The sequence below is a fragment of the Carassius carassius genome, chromosome 44 (assembly GCF_963082965.1).
Source record: "Carassius carassius chromosome 44, fCarCar2.1, whole genome shotgun sequence".
NCBI lineage: Eukaryota > Metazoa > Chordata > Actinopteri > Cypriniformes > Cyprinidae > Carassius > Carassius carassius.
The window spans coordinates 3489789-3508093 of NC_081798.1; the positions used below are offsets into that span (position 1 = coordinate 3489789).

The window sequence follows — 18305 nt, forward strand, 5'->3', positions numbered from 1 at the left end:
TTCTTTTCTTGGAATGTTGAGCTTGGAAACAGGCATGGTCTTATGTGTAAATACATTGGACAGTTGTATGAAATCATTTTTGTCCAGACTTGATACCTCTAAAGCTGAGATATGATGGCTGGTCACAGGTTTCTCTTGGTTCATGGTACGCAGAAGAATACTAGCCTTTTGTCCTCTAACATTCAGTCTTCTCATCAAGCTTTCTGTGCAGAAGGTAGATGAGCTTCCATGATCCGAAAATGCATAAGTTTGCAACACTGTGTCTCCCTTGGGAGTCTTTACTTGTACTAGAACGATAGAGAAGAGACAGGCCTCTTCACTGGCCCCAATATGCCCACATGTATGAGGTGAGAGAACGGCATTGCTCCCAATTGATTTCTCATTCAGTTCTGTATTCTTTCCAATGTCCTTTTGTTCAATGTGAAGTATTTCATGATGATTTTTATTGCACAAGTCACAAGTCAAACGACTATTGCAGTCTTTGCTCATGTGTCCTATAGCCTGGCCAGCCAGACTTACATCAAGATTTTTAGTCTGGAAACTCTCCATAGACGAGGCTTACTCCGAGGGGCAGGATAAACGGCTGTCTCTCAAAATCCCTCTGCACGCAATAGGATAGCGCTACAACCAATCAGAGCAACGTATCCAGTCGGCAAAACTCCAAACACATCTTCCTTTTTTAAAAATGACTTAAGTGCCGTTCTTTGCTCTTTTCTTAAAGAGAAACTTAACTCCAAGTCCTCCAGAGTAGTGGCCAAAGCCGATTCAAAAGATCGTTGTTCGACAGCTGCAGCCGCCATTCTTTGTTTTCAAGTGGCAGCCGTCGCAACTCTCTGTCGTCATATGTTAAGCCCGCCCCGCCTGCTCTATACACGACGTGATTGGCCTGACCCAATCTGGGTTTTTGCTGCTAGAAGGTGTATTGAGAGTTGCTAGACTGTACTCTAGGCTGCGAAATACATTTTGCTGCCGCTAGGGTGCGTCTAGATTTCTAGGCTAGTGTCCTACCTTCAAACATCCAAAACAGACTCCCCTTTTCTTTAAAGGAACACTCCGACTTTTTGGGACTTTAGCTTATTCACAGTATCCCCCAGAGTTAGATAAGTCCATACATACCTTTTTCATTTCTGTGCGTTCTGTAAGTGTTATTTGACGCACCCACCGCTAGCCTAGCTTAGCACAAAGACTGGATGTAAATGGATACTGGTAGCATAGTAATCCCAATAAGTGACAAAATAATGCAAACATTTTCCTATTTACATGTTGTGATCTGTATAGTTACAGCGTGTACAAATAACAAGGCTATATGAGACAGAGACCATTTTTAAACGTATAAATACTGGGAACTATATTCTCACTAGGCATAGGAGCACAGGTAACGTTACTTGGGCCGAGTGATTAGCGCAGCACACGAGACGCGCCGTGGTGAGGAGAAGAGAGTTCGCTCAGAGTTGGAGTAATAGAGTCAGCAATTACTAGATAGTAGATTTATAGTGTACAATCATGGGTGTTCGCTGTATTGTAAAGAACTGCGACAATAAACAGGGGAGACCAGGTAATACTATGATGTTTCATAGAATTCCAACCAAAAACGCTCATAAACGACATCCAAACACACCTGTAAACACCATCACGAAGTATTTCGTTTGCTCTGAACATTTTACTGTAGACGACTATTTTGAAAAAATGCAAGTTGCCACACGGACCATGAAACGTGTGCTACAGGATACAGCCATCCCATCGATAATAAAGACAGGACAAATTGGATCAACTGTTACTGCGGTAAGTGTTCCGTTATGTTTTGAGATGACTAACATTAGCCATACTGTAACAGTGCCATGCTAATGTAATATAACCACTATTACGTGAATAGGGGCTCCGTGTATCCCCTTTATTGTTATTATTGAGACACACTGTATGCAATGGCTATACTACAATTTCATTGAACTATGAATGATCATTATAACAAAATCACTTACTTGGTGGACAGCTGACCATTAGGTTCACTCGGCATGGGGCGTTTCTTCCAGTTGATCTTGTCACAATGGGAAAAAAGACAACTGCCGGGTGTATAGGGCAGAGAAATCTTCCGTGGTAGTGACGCAAATATTTTGATTGTCATCAAGCCTTGACATTGATGGCAATACACGATCCATTCATTACAACAAAGGCACTCGGTTTCTGTCGGCATAGGTTGTCATGTTCCACATTTACACCACCAGTCCGTGTTCGTTCTGATTCTCCCTTCGTCTTACAGCTTCCAAAGTTTGTAACTCCTCGTCTGTGTATTCTGGCTCAAAACTATATGGTTCTGGATCTTGGTTTAATACACAGTAAAATTCCTCTGAGTCTGACAATTCCTCAAAGTCAGCCATGATCACGAGTTACGTCTAGCTAGTTAGTCACGTTTGTTTTGTTTACGGTCTCATCATGCTGCGCTAATCACTCCGCCCAAGTAGCCACTCCGCCCAAGTAACGTTACCTGTGCTCCTACGCCTAGTGAGAATATAGTTCCCAGTATTTATACGATTAAAAATGGTCTCTGTCTCATATAGCCTTGTTATTTGTACACACTGTGACTATACAGATCACAACATGTAAATAGGAAAATGTTTGCATTATTTTGTCACTTATTGGGATTACTATGCTACCAGTATCCATTTACATCCAGTCTTTGTGCTAAGCTAGGCTAGCGGTGGGTGCGTCAAATAACACTTACAGAACGCACAGAAATGAAAAAGGTATGTATGGACTTATCTAACTCTGGGGGATACTGTGAATAAGCTAAAGTCCCAAAAAGTCGGAGTGTTCCTTTAAGAAGTCTATTTTTTCCCTGTGCATATTTTTACTGATTTGTGGACACCGCACCAATGTGTGACCACCTCTATCACAGAACAAACAGCAATTTTGAGAATTAGTGGCAGATACATTCTTCATTCCATTTGTTGTCGTTTTTTCTTGTTTTTCAGTTTCTACAGGTGTTACAGTAGTTGCAAAACTGCTTCCTCTTGGTCTCGGCTTTTCTCTTGCTTTGACAAAAGTGAAGCTTTTGACAGATGTAATTGTCTTAGCATCCTGGATATTTCTAAAAAGTGGATCTGACAATATCTTCACTTGTCTCTCCATGAAGTCTACCAAGTCAGAGAAACTACCTCGGCGTCCATGTTGTTCTTGGAGCTGACATGCCCTATTCCTCCACTTGTCTCTGAGCTTGTAAGGCAGTTTCAGAAGAATGGTCTTCATACTGGAAGCAACATTCAACTCCTCCATATAGGTGAGCTGTTCCATTGCATTGCAACAACCTCTCATGAATAATGAAAACGCTTGCAATGCTTTCACATCCTCTGGCTTGATCACTGGCCAGGCAAATGCTTTGTCCATGTATGCTGTGGCAATCTTATTTTTAAGCAGGTCTTTTGCTCTTTTATAGCTCTCAGCTGAAGGCAAATGTTGATTTAGCTGTGGACTAAATATTTTGGATGCCCTCTGGTGTATTGTTCTAGGAAATGCAGACAGTCACTGTAGTCATCGGTCTTTCTTTCCACTCCTCTCTCAAATGCCCTGATGAAAACTCCATATTGCAATGGATCACCATCATAAACAGGAATGTCTCTTGGTGGTAAAGTAGAAGAGAGATTTCGTTGAGTGAGAAGAGCTGTGATGTCACTTAGCCTTTGAATTATGTGATATATATCACCTTGATTATCATCATTATATACAGGTTGTTGTGTTAGATGAGTCATATACTGAGCTCTAGCAGATGGTCCATCAGCTCTTTCCTTTGGTCGAACAACCAGTTGCTGGGAAGAAGATTCAGTTCCCATCCGCACATTCTGTCTTTGTTGCAATTGATTAGGTAAATAGGTCTTTGCATGTGGATTTAATTTGACTGACGTTTTCTTTTGAGCAGTTCCTTTTCTCAAATAGGAGTCCATCCCATCAGATACTCTTGAGCTGTTTCTTGATTCCATTGATTCAAGTACATTAATTTTTGCATTAGTTGCTGCCAATTCAGTCTCTAATTCCAGTTGTTCTTCCTGTGCCTCAAGGTCATGCCTTTTCTGCAGAGCAGCAACCCGTTCCATGAGAGCAGCCTTTTCTGCCTGAGCTTTAATGCGAGCAGAGGATGTCGAAGATGCACGTGTTGAAGAACTTGATTTGTGGTTTGATTTAGGTTTTGACACATTAGAAACACTGTCATCTGGTCCAATGTCATCTGTGTTTACACTTTCAGCAATGGTGTGTTTTTTATGCCACCCAACCTCTGAAAACCACACATTTACATCTTGTATAAAACCATCAAAAGTTTCCTTTTTTTGTTGAAACCAGTGATTTTGCTTTTCAAGTTCATTTTCAGGCAGTGGTAACTTCACCAATGACTCATGGTTTCTTTTGGCTTCAACACAGATGTCGATTAATTTAACCAAGTTAGATTGCACTTCATTTGCATTCTCCTTTGATTTCATGAGCTCTTTCAGCAATTCCATTAACTTCCTAGCTTGTTTACATTTCAAGTTTCTTATTTTCTGACAGTTTTCAATGAACATTTCCAAACCTTTAGCAGTATGTTTAATAACCCTTTTTTCTTTTTCAGAATCCAGTGCAACATCGCCATCTTGTGGAGGAGGGTCTATTGCCCCTTTCCGAAGGGAAGCGCCATCTAATGGCATAACACTATACAGCAACATACACACCTTTTCCCAATACTAAATATTCATAAATACTACAGTTATTGTTTATATACGACCAGATCACAGCAATGCTGATATAAAGCCATATCGCAATCGAACTTAAATTGTTATTTGTAAAATTCTTTTTTAAAAGAAAAACAAGTCATGATATTCCCTCTTAACCAGTGAATGATTTATTACAAACATCATCCTACGAACAGTTAGAACATGAAAAAATATTTATAAAAAGGTTTTTTTTTTTTACAAACACATGCCAATAATCAGTAAGTCTTGACAATTCTGGAAAAATGGAAGAAACCAGCAGCACACCAGGATATATAGATGATGGATTTCCAGTGCTGTGAAGCTCTAGTGTGAATGTAAGAGCAGATAGTGACCCCGTCTCGTCTGAACACGATTTCACATGACAAACACTTCATCCACTAAAGTCTGTGATTACAGAGGGATAAAAGGTCACAGCGGGGTCTGCATAGCATGACATTGTTTGAAAAATTACTGTAATTGCAGAGCTTGATTATACTTATTATACTTGATTATACCATTAAATACATATTGCACTCAGGATGCCATGCCAATGTGCACTGTGTATTCACTGAACATGCACCATGCAATTGATCGGCTGACAGGCAGAAAAATACAGCCTATTAACTTACACAAACTGGTATTACAATTACAGTAGCCTGATGCAAAAAAAACGTTACACAGAGGTCGCAATAACAATAAACCTTAAAAATGTAACAAATGTTGAACTTGTGCTGCCTATATAAACACCCGACTGACTGACAACTTCCAGTTGACTGTTGCACCTTCTCATGCAATAAAAATGCTGTCCATTAGATTCAAATAACCACATATACAGCTTAGAAAAAGTGTTTTGGAGGGGAGTCATGCATATGAACACAAAAACTTCCAGTCTGACATGTGCAACATTAGAGAGATTTGCCTATTAACAATGACATCAACTGAACTTTAAAACCATAATCTAACTGAAGCCTCCACCCACTGTCTGCACACATTTGTAATCAAGTTAAAAACAGGCCATACAGATCCCCTCACACAGTAGAAATTCAAATATATGAAAAATGTAAACATTATTCCAAGTACAAAAGCTTGTGAGGACTCCCGACAGCCAACAGTCCATGGAAAACTCAGGATAACGTAGTTTGTTACGCATTGATTTCTTGTAAGAGCACACGCGAGTTAAGTTCTAGTTAGTTTGAAATGTGTGACTGCATGCTTTACTTTTTTCCCCAAAAGCCTGTTCATCTTAGCACCTGTGAATATTTGAGATTTTTTTTAGGTTGCAGGTAAACATGCAACTCTGGGTGAAATAAATATTCTTATTTTACAGAAAGAATACTTAAGGAAAATTAAAGACAGGCATAAAAACAAAATTGTGGCATCTGTGAAAATAACATGCAAAGTTGTGTGAAAAAAATTACAGCATAAATATGGGAAAATTAAAGACGTATTAAAAAAAATTTATGACATTTCGATGTTAAATAAAATAATACATTTTATAAACTTAAAAATGTAATTTATGAAGCACATAGTGTCATTTAAGGGATAGTTCAACCCAAAACTCTCTCATCATGTACTCACCCCCATGATGTTCCAAACCTGAACATAACAGATTATATTTTAAAGAATGCAGGTAGCCAGTTTTCGGTTTCCAAATACTGGAAAATAAAATACTATGCAAGTAAATGGGGACCTTCTTCAAAATATTTTTTGGAATTCTTGAAGAAGAGTAAAATTACAGATTTTTTTATTTTTAGATGAACTATCGCTGTAGTTTAAGCTATTTAAAATCTAAATTCATCTTAAAAAACAAAAAACAAATACAATGTCCTGTTTGGTTTGATGCATGAAATCCACAAATACACTGTACTGTTTTTCTTAGACACCTTGACCAAAATGTCAAGTTACTCGAAGCCCAAATGTTCAGCACAACGGAGCCCTTTTTTCCTTCGCATATATTTCAAATGCTCCGGAAACGCTTTGAAATGATAAAATAATATAAGACAAGGGTCAAATGACAATTCCATTCAATAGGTTTTAAAATCACAAAGTTGGTGCAAAAATGAAAAGCTCATGGATGAAATGAATTCTAAGCATTTGCACATTTTCATAGAAAAATCAAGTCATACAGTTTCCCTCCTCAACAAGTTCACAGAAGTAGAGAAAAACATACAAGCAACCGTTAAGTTTTCTTTTTGGCCAACAGTATGTATCCAGTGTACATTATAAATTAAAAAAGCATAAATATTCCCTGCATAAGACTAGCTTACTTCCATTTACACACTAATAAAATACTCCACTTGGTAATCTGCTTTGCAACAAACATCTCAGTGGGTGAACTGAGAAGCCTGCGGATATGTAACAGTCTTCAGTCATTTATCTCTCTTTCAGTTTGTGTTTTTCTGGACTCTGATGCGTTTCCGGCTTGGCTGTCTCGGCGGTTGCGTGCGCAGGTGCTGAGGAGTGTGCGTCGTCTTTGTTGGCAGGATCGCCTCGATTCACAATTTCTTCATCCTCTTCCTCGTCTTCATCTGAGCAAAGCCTCCAGTCATCCGCTTCCTCGCTCTCTGATCCTTGCACGGCGATCTGGGGAACCAGCGGATTCCTCCTCGCCACGCACTCCTCCTCCGACTGAGTCTCGCCCATCATGTGCTTGGGCCGTGTGCCAGCGGATGCGGGCGTCTGAAGGGACATCTGAGGAGCCCGGTCATCTGGCTCGTCAAAGCTCACCTCCTGCACAGCTTCTTGTTTCTTGAAGGAATCTCGACGTTCGCAGAGATTCAGCTTGCGCATTACGACCATCTGCTCCATGCGCTCGCCGGGCCAGTCCCTCAATCTCTGGGCGCAAAGATACCCACCCAGCCTGCTGTGATCCGCCATGTATGTGGCTCCACAGGCCCCCTCGGCCTCGGCTTCTCCCGGGACGTCCACCTCGCAGTGCGGGACCTCCAGTGTGTGTCTGCGGGCTGCGTGGGGCTTTTTGTCAGCAAATAAAGCCCCCGAGAGTTTCTCCGCAGACTGAACTCTCTTTAGCAGAGGGGAACGTGGAGGTTCTGCACTCCGGGGTCGGACCACATGCCGAATGATGGTGGGGGGCGACAGGGTCTTTCCGTGGAAGGAGTGGAGGGTTTTGGAGATGCTGGGTAAGGGAGAGGGGGAGCGCTGAGGGGACAGGGCCTGCGGTGAGGAGGTGCAGGCCAGAGGTGAGGGTGGGATACTGCTGGTGGACTTGCGTCTCCCCGCTTTAGTGTAGCGCTGGTTGCTGAGTTTAGACCCGAGGCCGTGCAGAGAGCTGGGCCGCATTTGGACCACCGGTGAACTGGGAGAGCTGGAGCATGGAGAGGCGTTCTGGGGCAGGCTGGCATCTGAACAGATGGCAATGTTTTATGACAATTTGTAACAAAATACAAATTTACCTAAATTTACAAAAATACCTTTTTGGTGTTTCGTAATAAGAGTCAGTGAACTAGAAATGATGTGCATAATATTAAATATTTCTTCAATATAAAGAGAAATATTTTGAAAAAAAATGTATTAGTTAAATAGTTCAACATTCCTAAATGTTTACTTGTAGGTTTGAAAATAAACAAAGCAATCTGCATATTACAATAAACAATATTCGACCACGAAACTTTTTAGCATTTTTCTAATTGAATAACGGAACTAGAAATAGTGCAGAATCTCAAATATTTATTTTACGATATAAAGAGAAATAATATAAATATATGCAATATATTCAACAAACTTTGTCGTTTAAAAATCAAATAAGGGAACTAAAACTAGTGCGGAGTCTTTAATATTTCCTTATTTTGCATTTTCTAAACACGTGATTTAGAAATGAGGCAGAATCTTACATATTTATTTATTTTACAATATAACCAATTAATAAACATAAATGAAAATATAATTTAAAGTGTTAAGATATTTCTATATGTCTATCTCCATGTTTTTAAAACATCTACATAATATAATAGCCAAAACATTTACCAAACTACTTTCTAATTTAATAAGTGAATTACAAATAATGCCAAATCTAAAAATAGCTCTTCATTTTATCACATAAATAAAAGCAGAATTATATTTAATATAATTCTAAGAATTATATTTAAAAATAAATATTTGAATATTAATTGAATAGGTGACCTAGAAATAGATCTTATTTTGCCTTTCTTCATTTTATTTAATATTTATCTATATCTTTCAAACTTTGCTGAAATAGTCTTTCATCTTCCATACGTGTTCAGATCATGCCATACCAGCGGTGTGGTCGGGAACGGGGCTCCGGCAGGGTGTTGTGGGTCCGGAGGAAAGGCTGTGTGTGGGAGAGCCTGGCAGACTCTCGCTGGAAGACACGGAGTGATGCAGGCCGGAGGAGAAACTGCGGCTGCTGTGCATGACGGTGCTCTGTTTGGACAGCTTCTTCAGCATACTGCGCCTCCTGGAAGAACGCCAGACATTATTCAGGTTAAAGAAACATCAATGATGGATCTCCATCACTTGCAAGTGACATAAAACCATATCTGCTAGGATATCAAATATTTTTTGCAGAGTAAATACTGTTTAAAATAAACGTTAATTCAATTTCAGTAATTCGCATCTAATTTGCGTTCACTGAATAGTATTATGTATGCAGAAGCGTTATTTATGGAATTGTTTATTCTGCACTCTGCGTATTGGGATTGGCCATTGAAAAAAAAAAATTATAAATTATGCAAAATTATATGGGAGCTTAAAAAAAAAAAAAAACAAGAGTTCTCCTGACCGGTCCTGACTTTCCTTCCATTTGCTCCTCTTACAGCGGCGAGCCATCTTTCCTTTACAGCTGCGCTTGCGTGCCGGCCCAATCTTTATAGACGTGTCCTCCAGTGCGATGGTCTGCAGGGACACCTGGTTACCGCTCTGTGTATTAAGAGAACCAGAATGAATGCAAATGTAATCTGACATAATCTTCATTTTATCTTTTAATCTTCCCGATATTACCTAGAATTAAACTGACAAATGAAAAACAAATAAATAAATAAAGCAAATAAAACTTAGCAATAATGCAATTTGAACTACACAGAAATAAAGGTACCTGCAATGGTTTGAGTAGCATTAATTTTACTAGCTCAAACTGAATTGCAGATATTCTGAAAAAAAAATCCTGATAGTAAAAATCTGTTAAAATTGTCAGAATTGCATTAAATAAATGTAGTTAAACTATTACTAGTCAAAACAGATAACTTGCAGAAAACCAATTTATTAAATTCTGACTAGTCAAAACTCCTATTTTAGATATCTGTACTGCAACTTTGACTAGTTATTCTTCATAGAGCATCTATTATGTAAAAGACTAGTAAATACTCTAGTTTATTATTTTTTTATATTTACTTAAATTTTTATTTTATATTACTAATTGATTACTATTAAAAATATGTTGACATCTGTAATTACAGCAAAGATATTTGTGATTCAATTTGGACTAGGAAACGCTTAGGAAAAATGTATGACTATTTATAATATGTCATTTTTGTTCAAAGTAGTTCAAATCTAAATTACTAAAAGTATAATTATTATTGTTTTTTTATTAAAATTTTAAACATTTTTATATATATATTTTTTGTATTTAACACATTTATTTGTTAACTGTGTCCTCTGTCATTTTGCTGCTCTTAAAATTTTATGAAACTAATAAACCAGTTGAGACTGTGGCAACAACAACATCCCTTAGCCGTTGCGAAGGCTAGGAAAGATCAAAACGGTTGTGTTTTCTGTGAAATCCTTCAAATGACAATTTATCTTTGGTCTAGTTCAGTGAATCCCAGCGTATTTCAGTTCGAATACCTTCAAAAGCAGCTCCATCATCTCTGTGTGCACTAGACCCTGCACTGACTCTCCATTCACATGAGTGATCAGATCACCTGCTCGCAGTCCAGCCTCGTGGGCAGGGCTGCTCCCCTCCACACCCTGACAGAAAGAGCAAGAGCAAGAGCGATCAGAATAACCAGCACCTGTAAAGCTCGGGGTCTGAGTGTAGAAGGGATACTCCGCTCACCGAGACCATGTGGTTTATGGTGTAGATGTCGCTGGTCCCCATGTACACACGAATGGTCTGCAGGGTGAAGCCGTATTTCTTCCCAGAGCTGTGGATGATGATGGGGGGGCGGAGCCTGCTGATGCTGAGTGACAGGTCTCGATTGGGGGAGGAGTCTCGGGATGATGGGTTGGAGGAAAATGATCGAGGGGAAATAGAGTGCGCTTGCAGGCTGCCACCGCCATCATCTGGGGAGATGGGGAACAAAATGACAAAAATAATATAGATGTAGGAACTTTTTTAGTTTTGGAATTCTAGCTTTATTAGGACAGGACAGTGTAGAGTTGACAAAAAGCGAAGTGGGAGAGAGAGGGGTGGGATCGGGAAAGGTCCTCGAGCCAGGATTCGAACTCGGGACACCCATAGCGCATTTATGTCATTATATGATTCCATCGATTATAAAAAAAACAGAAAAATACCAGAAATGGCACATTCCACAGACAAGAATCCATGAATAGCTTTCGATTAGATCTGAAGGTAAATCATTTATAAGCCTACGCGAATACAGAAGAATTTAGCGTTATCTTTTTAACAACGCTAACTGTTCATTGAAACTTTAAAATAAAAGTTTTGATGTCCACATATTCAAGGAATCTCAGTGGCTGTAGCATTTCTGTCATAAAGAAATGGGCAAATGTAAAAAATTATAGACATCTGAATTTAATGTTTAGTCAATATTAAACAAGGATTAGATTGTGCTGTAAAGTTTAAAAACAATTGTCAGGTTTCTGCAGGGATTTGATATCAAACAATGTATATCATTTATTATATTGTTTTATTACATGTATTTGTATGTATTTGAACACTTTTGTTCAATAAAACTTATATTCTATATATTTTATTTGAACCAAATATTATTGCCTCATTGTTGTTCTGTATTTATTTAAAATCATTTTTAAGTCTATTGTTAACGTAGGTCTGTTTTTATTAGCAAAATAATTACCCAATTAATCGTCAGAACAATCAAGCCATTACTGAAATACCAAAATAATCGTTAGGTGACAACCCTAAAAATATACAATATTCTCAGTGCTGATTTACTGTACATGTATACCAGATTATGTAATGAGATTTAAAAATTAAGTAATTGTGATGAGATTATATGTTTACAAATTTTGCTTAAAATTCTACTGTGTGTCATACTATTGAGCTTTGATTATAATCACAATTCAGAATTGCCATGTAAATATGTAAATAAATGTGTGATCAGCTTCTAAACCTAGGGGAAAAACATTGTAAGAGACAAATAATTAAGCAAGTAACTAATCACTGCTGATATATAGTCTTCATCATATCCGATGACCTAATAACTGATTCTGGAAGTTTGGAAAAACTATTTCAAACCTGGAAAGACCCCTGAGATTTTAAGTTCATATTTCAATATTTTATCAATACATTTGCACTGTTCTCTGACGTCAGTTAATGGTCGCATTGGCATGCAAAAAAATTAATAAAACATTTTTATTTTGAGGGTTCAATCGTTTACTCGTTAGTTTGTTTTAATAATTAGCATTTCATCAACCACCTGCAGTTATTTCATTAACCCCAGTTTGGAAACCTTGGTGCAGTGTGATGTTTAATGCACTTCATATTTTTGTAAAAAAATAAATAAAAAATGATATCCAAAATAAAAATATTTGTTTACATAATGTATGTGTGCTATGTAACTTATATATATATATATATATATATATATATATATATATATATATATATATATAGACACACACACACAGTATGTATTTTGGAAATATTTACATGTATATATTTATATTGATATAAATCTATTTAATATATAAACAACATTTTTCTGAAATGTGTGTGTATTTATACATAATAAATATTACACACATTATGTAAACAAAAACTTTTATTTTGGCTGCGATTCATAGCAATTAATCGTAGAACTAGAAAAAAGTAGTCAAAGTAGCTTGCTAAAAATGAGTGAATCTAATAGATTACATTACGATGTACGATTTTCATGATGTAATTGGTAATCAGTAACAGACTACAATTTACAAGTAATCTGATCACTCTCTATCTTTGAGGAGAAGAGATATATTTTGCATGACTGCAGTGGTGACTGTGAACTCTGACCTGGAGTGATGATGAGCGAGAGTGTAGACACTGAAGCAGATTTGGGAACTTTGCGTCCTGGTGAGAGCCGCTGCTTGTCAGGTGTCTCCAGCTGGTTTCCAAAGCACTGAGGACTCCTTTGCTCCTTTGGCGATGAGTGTTTTGTTCCTGTGCTGTTGCTACGTAGTCTGATTCGTCGCAGTTTGGATACGACAACTTCAGCTGCAGAAAAAAGGTTTGCATCAAAACACTCCTCCACCCTTGTGAATGTAGCGTAACGTTCTTGTATTTAGGTGGACAATCATTTGAACATGGCTAGGGCACACATTTACTATACAAGTCTGTATAGATATGCAAATATAGTGAGAGATTTTCTTTCAAAGGGAGATTTTATAGAAAGACAAAAAGAGAATAGGATGTAAGGGACCAACATAATAGAATCATGAGAGATCAGACTCAAACCCTTCAACTCAAACTTCATGTGTACGGTAGAAAACACGCAATGTGGAAAAAAAAAGCATTAAAAAAAAAACTAAAATTACAAAATTATATATAACAGGGCTACAAGATGGTGGTTAAACATTTAATCAATTATTTTAAGGTCATGCATGACTCTTAACCGGAAGGATTTCATTTCATTTCCAGTCTCTGGTGTTTTTAGTCAAATTAACGTATATTACGAGCTGATAATCTAATGTTGAACTTATTAAAGTGTTTTAAAAAAGCACATAGCACCATGACCGTAAATGACCTCAAAAGTTTAATGAGTGTGTGGATGAAACTAAGCTACCGACGTTATGCCACATTAAAAACAGATGGGCACTATTTGAATCCGTAATTCAATGCTTTTTAATTCATTGTTTACTCAGGAAAAAGGTCTATACTGACAAACACTGGATGGATGCATGATGGATGCTCTCAAGTTGCTCACTGGCAGGTTTTGTGAAATTTGTGAAGGCCAATAAATTTGATGACATAAATCTCATAGAATGTGTCAGATTCTGAGGTTCAGCTTACCCTCGTCGTCTGTGGAGAGGGCGAATCGAGGCATGGCCTCCAAGCTGTGTGTGCTGCTCACCACTAGGGGGCTCACAGCTCGCTCAGGCTGAGAGGAGCTGGAGGAAGTGCGAGGGCGCAGACTGGAAGACATCAAACACACTTTCAGAGTGCTGGAAAATAACATCTACTGTGACTGAGCCACAAACATCAAAACAATATAGTAACATTATACACTACTGCTAATGCAATTCTAGATTGGGTATACCGTTTATATGTTTTTTTTTGCAACCATAGTGCAACCATAAGAAACATTTTCATTTAAAGTGAACCAAAAAAAGAAATACATTTTATATTTCTATATCTAACTCAGCTCCGAGCTCAGCTCGGTGTTCATCTTCAGTTCTTTCTTCACAGCAGTTCAGTCAGTGTACTGTTCGAGTGCATGCATTTCTCCGGGATATTGGTTTGTTTGAACTCAGAGGGAGTGTCAGCCACATTAAACAAGTTAACAGCTTAAGTCATTTGTGGATTAATGCGTGGATTAATGCGTAGAGATGTGAACCGTTTAAAACGATTCAGTTCGATTTGGTGAACTGAATGATTTGTTCGTGAACCGGATATCCAGCTGCTTTGTTTTGAACTCTCTCAGACAACAGACACGGAAGAGAAGACAATGCTGAATAAAGTCGTCGTTTTTGCTATTTTTGGACCAAAATGTATTTTCGATGCTTCAAAATATTCTAACTGACCCTCTGATGTCACATGGACTACTTTGATGATGTTTTTCTTACCTTTCTGGACATGGACAGTAGACCGTACACACAGTTTCAATGGAGGGACTGAGAGCTCTCGGACTAAATCTAAAATATCTTAGTGTCCCGAAGATGAACGGAGGTCTTACGGGTTTGAAACAACATGAGGGTAAGTTATTAATGACATAAATTTGCTATCTGGGTGAACTAACCCTTTAAGACTGTTTTTGTGGTCCAGGGTCACATATATACATATCATTTAGTTTAACTTGTACTAAAATTAAAAAAATAAAAATAAATATGAATAAATAAATATGAATATACAGACAAAACAACCAAATGTTAATAGTTTTTACAAGTAAAAATGCAATTTGACCTAAGGTCATCTTAATTTGACTACTCAATTACATTTTTATCATTGTCGCATTTTTAACTAGTCTAAATTAAGTCGCAGAATTACTGAAAATAAAAATACAATTTTTAGACAAAATTATATTTTAGATACCTGCTGTTAACTTATTAGTCAAAATTGCCTTCCACATAACTTTGGTTAAAATACCAGACATCTGTAATGCAACTTTTTGAAGTAATTCATACAGAAAGTATCTTCAATGTTTAACTAGTGCATAATATAACATTTATTTTTAAAATAAAAATTACAAAATCCAATACTTTAGAAATAAAATAACCATAATTTAAAATATTAATTAAAATCTACAATAGTACCAATAGTGATATTAAATGAACACTGACTGTAACATGCACAACATATATAGTGTAATTTTCTGTATTGTATATAACATGTTCTATTCGATTGTAATGACATGTCAGCGGAGACAGAATTTAGTTTTTTTGAGTGAACTGATTTCTTTTTTCGTCTTTTCCTACCTTGCCCTCTGAGCCGAAAGCCTCTTGTCTCCAGTGGAGGCCTGCCGCTGGATCTCTCCATGTAAGTGAGTGTCCCTGCCGTCCTCCATCTCTTCACTGTGACTGCGGTCAGAGGAGAAGCTCAGGTTTGATGGGGTGGCCAGGTGCTCTGTGCTGCTGTACACCTACAGAAATGTGGATAAGAAATATATATTTAACTAAATTGTGACCCTGGACCACAAAACCAGTCTTAAGTGTAAATTTTTTCAAAATTGGGTTTTATACATAATTTGAAAGTTGAATAAATAAGCTTTCCATTGGCGTATGGTTTGTTATGAAAGGACAATATTTGTCTAAGATGCAACTATTTGAAAATCTGGAATCTGAGGGTGCAAAAAAAAAAAAAAAAAATTTTTTTTGAGAAAATCACCTTTAAAGTTGTCCAAATGAAGTCCTTAGCCATGCATATTACTAATCAAAAATGAAGTTTTGATATATTTATGGGAGGAAATTAACAACATATCTTCATGGAACATGATCTTTACTTCTAATATTACTAATATCCTAATGATTTTTGGCATAAAAGAAAACTCTTGTAATTTTGACCAATACAATGTATTTTTGACTATTGCTACAAATACACCCAAGCGACTTAAGACTGCTTTTGTGCTCCAGTGTCGCAATTGAAAAAAATTAAACTACAATTATTTTAAAAAGTGTGCAGACAGCTGAAGGAGCCAACCTTGCTGAAACGATTTGACCAAGAGGAAAACCCTCGTATTTCTAGGGAAGACTCTTCATCATTAGTTTCATCATCTTCATCAGAGGCCAGATGATGGTAGCGTTCAGATCGAGCTACATGGGGGGAAAAAAAGAAACAAACAAAAAGGATTTAGGGAGTAATAGGCAAGTACAATGAAGACATAATAACAGCATCTCAGTGCACAAGCCGCAAGAATGAGCTGACATTTCCAGAGCACTTCGCTCCAGGCCTTTGTGAAGCTCACAGAATCTCCTCCCTGTGCTGAATTAGTGAGACTCACTGTCAAAATAACTAGTGTCGTCTTCGGCCTCCAGCTGAGGGATGAACTCCGCTTTCTGACGCAGGAGTCCGTTCCAGTCCAGACCACTGAAGAACGTGTGCTGCTTTACTTCTGGAGCCCCACCTACAAACACACGTGAACACATCAAATCTGACCACAGCTTACATAAAACTCTTGAATGAATGATTTTTGCAGCACATCTAATTTATCTAAACATTTATTTTGAACTTCAATTAGTCATTTCTTTTTACGAGGTAATGTTAGTTTTTCATACAATATTAATTGTATTTTTCATGACCATTTTTGTCAATTTGCCGAAGCAAAAAAAATATTTTTAATTCAGAGGAACAAAAACAATGCAACTTCATGAATTACATAAAATGTACAAAAATATGTTTTTCTATATAAGATTCATACATTTACAAAATTAAAAAAGCATTACATTTATAAAACTAAAAAATGTCAAAAATGATTATATATATATATATATATATATATAAATTCATAATATATAAAATTAAAAAATTAAATAAAAATTACAAAATAAATGTATATTTATAAAAAAAAATCTAAAATATAATTTACAAACAATTTTTTATATATAATTTATAAAAATTCTAAATTAAAAACAGCTAGATAAATTTGTTGAAGTTCAGAACGATGTGTTTTATCAGCTTTGTTTCAATACATGCTCTTTTTTTTTTTTTTAAACAATTCCTATCGGCTACAAATGAATGTCAAAGCACCTCTTCCAAGCCTCTCCTGTGGATTTTGGTTCAGTAATCGTGTGATCAAGTCCTGGGCGTCTACAGGAAGGGCATCATCTCCATCTGGCCAGATAATCTCATCTGCATAAGGAACACAGTGTATCAAATCCTTTCATGGCATGGTTTCATTTTAAACCAGTTGGTAAAGCTTCCTGATCCTTTAATGGTATCTGTGTCCTGTTCATCTGAACTCACCACTCACAACCTGTCCGAAAAGCTCTTCCGGTGTGTCTCCGAAAAACGGCACACATCCCACCAGAAACTCGTACAGGATGACGCCCATGGCCCACCAATCGACAGGCTTCCCGTAGCCCTGCCGCAAGATCACTTCTGGAGCAATGTACTCCGGGGTGCCACAAACCTACGAATACAACAAATAAAACAATGCAAAACGAAGACAGATTCTATATTAATATCAATAAAGTGTCTCGAAAATAAGCATAGATTGAGTATTAGTTCTTGCCCACCTGCTTATCGATAAACTCCCTAGTGTCTTTCTCAATGTGGCCCTCGTACAGATTAGTTGTCATGTTCATGAGGCCGATTTTGGAGAGCCCGAAGTCAGTGAGTTTAATATGTCCCATTGAAGTAATCAAGAGGCTGCGAAGGGTTAACAGAACTGGTTAACAACAGTTACACTGACATACGGTTGCATACATGAAGTCTGCAGTTCTTTTCTCACTTATCTGGTTTGAGATCTCTGTGCACAATGCCATAACTGTGGAGGTACTCCAGCGCTAGAACCGTCTCCGCAAAGTACATCCTGGTCATATCCACAGGAAGTGGCCCCATGTTCTTTAGCAGAGTGGCACAGTCACCACCTGGAGATCACATCAGCCCAGACATATTTATACAAGCTACATACACACACACATGTATTATTAATAATTTATGAATGAAATCTAAACAACTTGCAATGCTAAGACTTTACTCAAAGCCTTTATGTATAGTGCATAATAAACTTATTTGTAATCTATGATGTAATGCATTATATCTTTCCATAAATAATGGTAACC

General features: G+C 37.3%; 1 protein-coding gene across 6 annotated transcripts in view; it reads right to left on the minus strand.

Annotated features, from left to right (window-relative positions):
- Positions 1 to 6729: 6729 nt before the first annotated feature.
- The window catches only part of LOC132126881 (microtubule-associated serine/threonine-protein kinase 3-like), a 36740-nt gene continuing 25164 nt past the window's right edge, over positions 6730 to 18305 (minus strand). For all 6 annotated transcript variants that reach the window (XM_059538454.1, XM_059538452.1, XM_059538451.1 and 3 more), the window contains 14 exons: positions 17972 to 18110; positions 17757 to 17889; positions 17485 to 17650; positions 17269 to 17370; positions 16523 to 16645; positions 16222 to 16334; positions 15501 to 15664; positions 13879 to 14000; positions 12883 to 13083; positions 10747 to 10973; positions 10536 to 10658; positions 9475 to 9611; positions 8969 to 9150; positions 6730 to 8077 (listed from right to left, as the gene is read on the minus strand). In XM_059538454.1, the coding sequence (XP_059394437.1) occupies positions 7089 to 8077; positions 8969 to 9150; positions 9475 to 9611; positions 10536 to 10658; positions 10747 to 10973; positions 12883 to 13083; positions 13879 to 14000; positions 15501 to 15664; positions 16222 to 16334; positions 16523 to 16645; positions 17269 to 17370; positions 17485 to 17650; positions 17757 to 17889; positions 17972 to 18110 (2921 nt within the window). In that variant the 3' untranslated portion in view covers positions 6730 to 7088. The remainder of the gene's footprint in view (positions 8078 to 8968; positions 9151 to 9474; positions 9612 to 10535; positions 10659 to 10746; positions 10974 to 12882; positions 13084 to 13878; positions 14001 to 15500; positions 15665 to 16221; positions 16335 to 16522; positions 16646 to 17268; positions 17371 to 17484; positions 17651 to 17756; positions 17890 to 17971; positions 18111 to 18305) is intronic.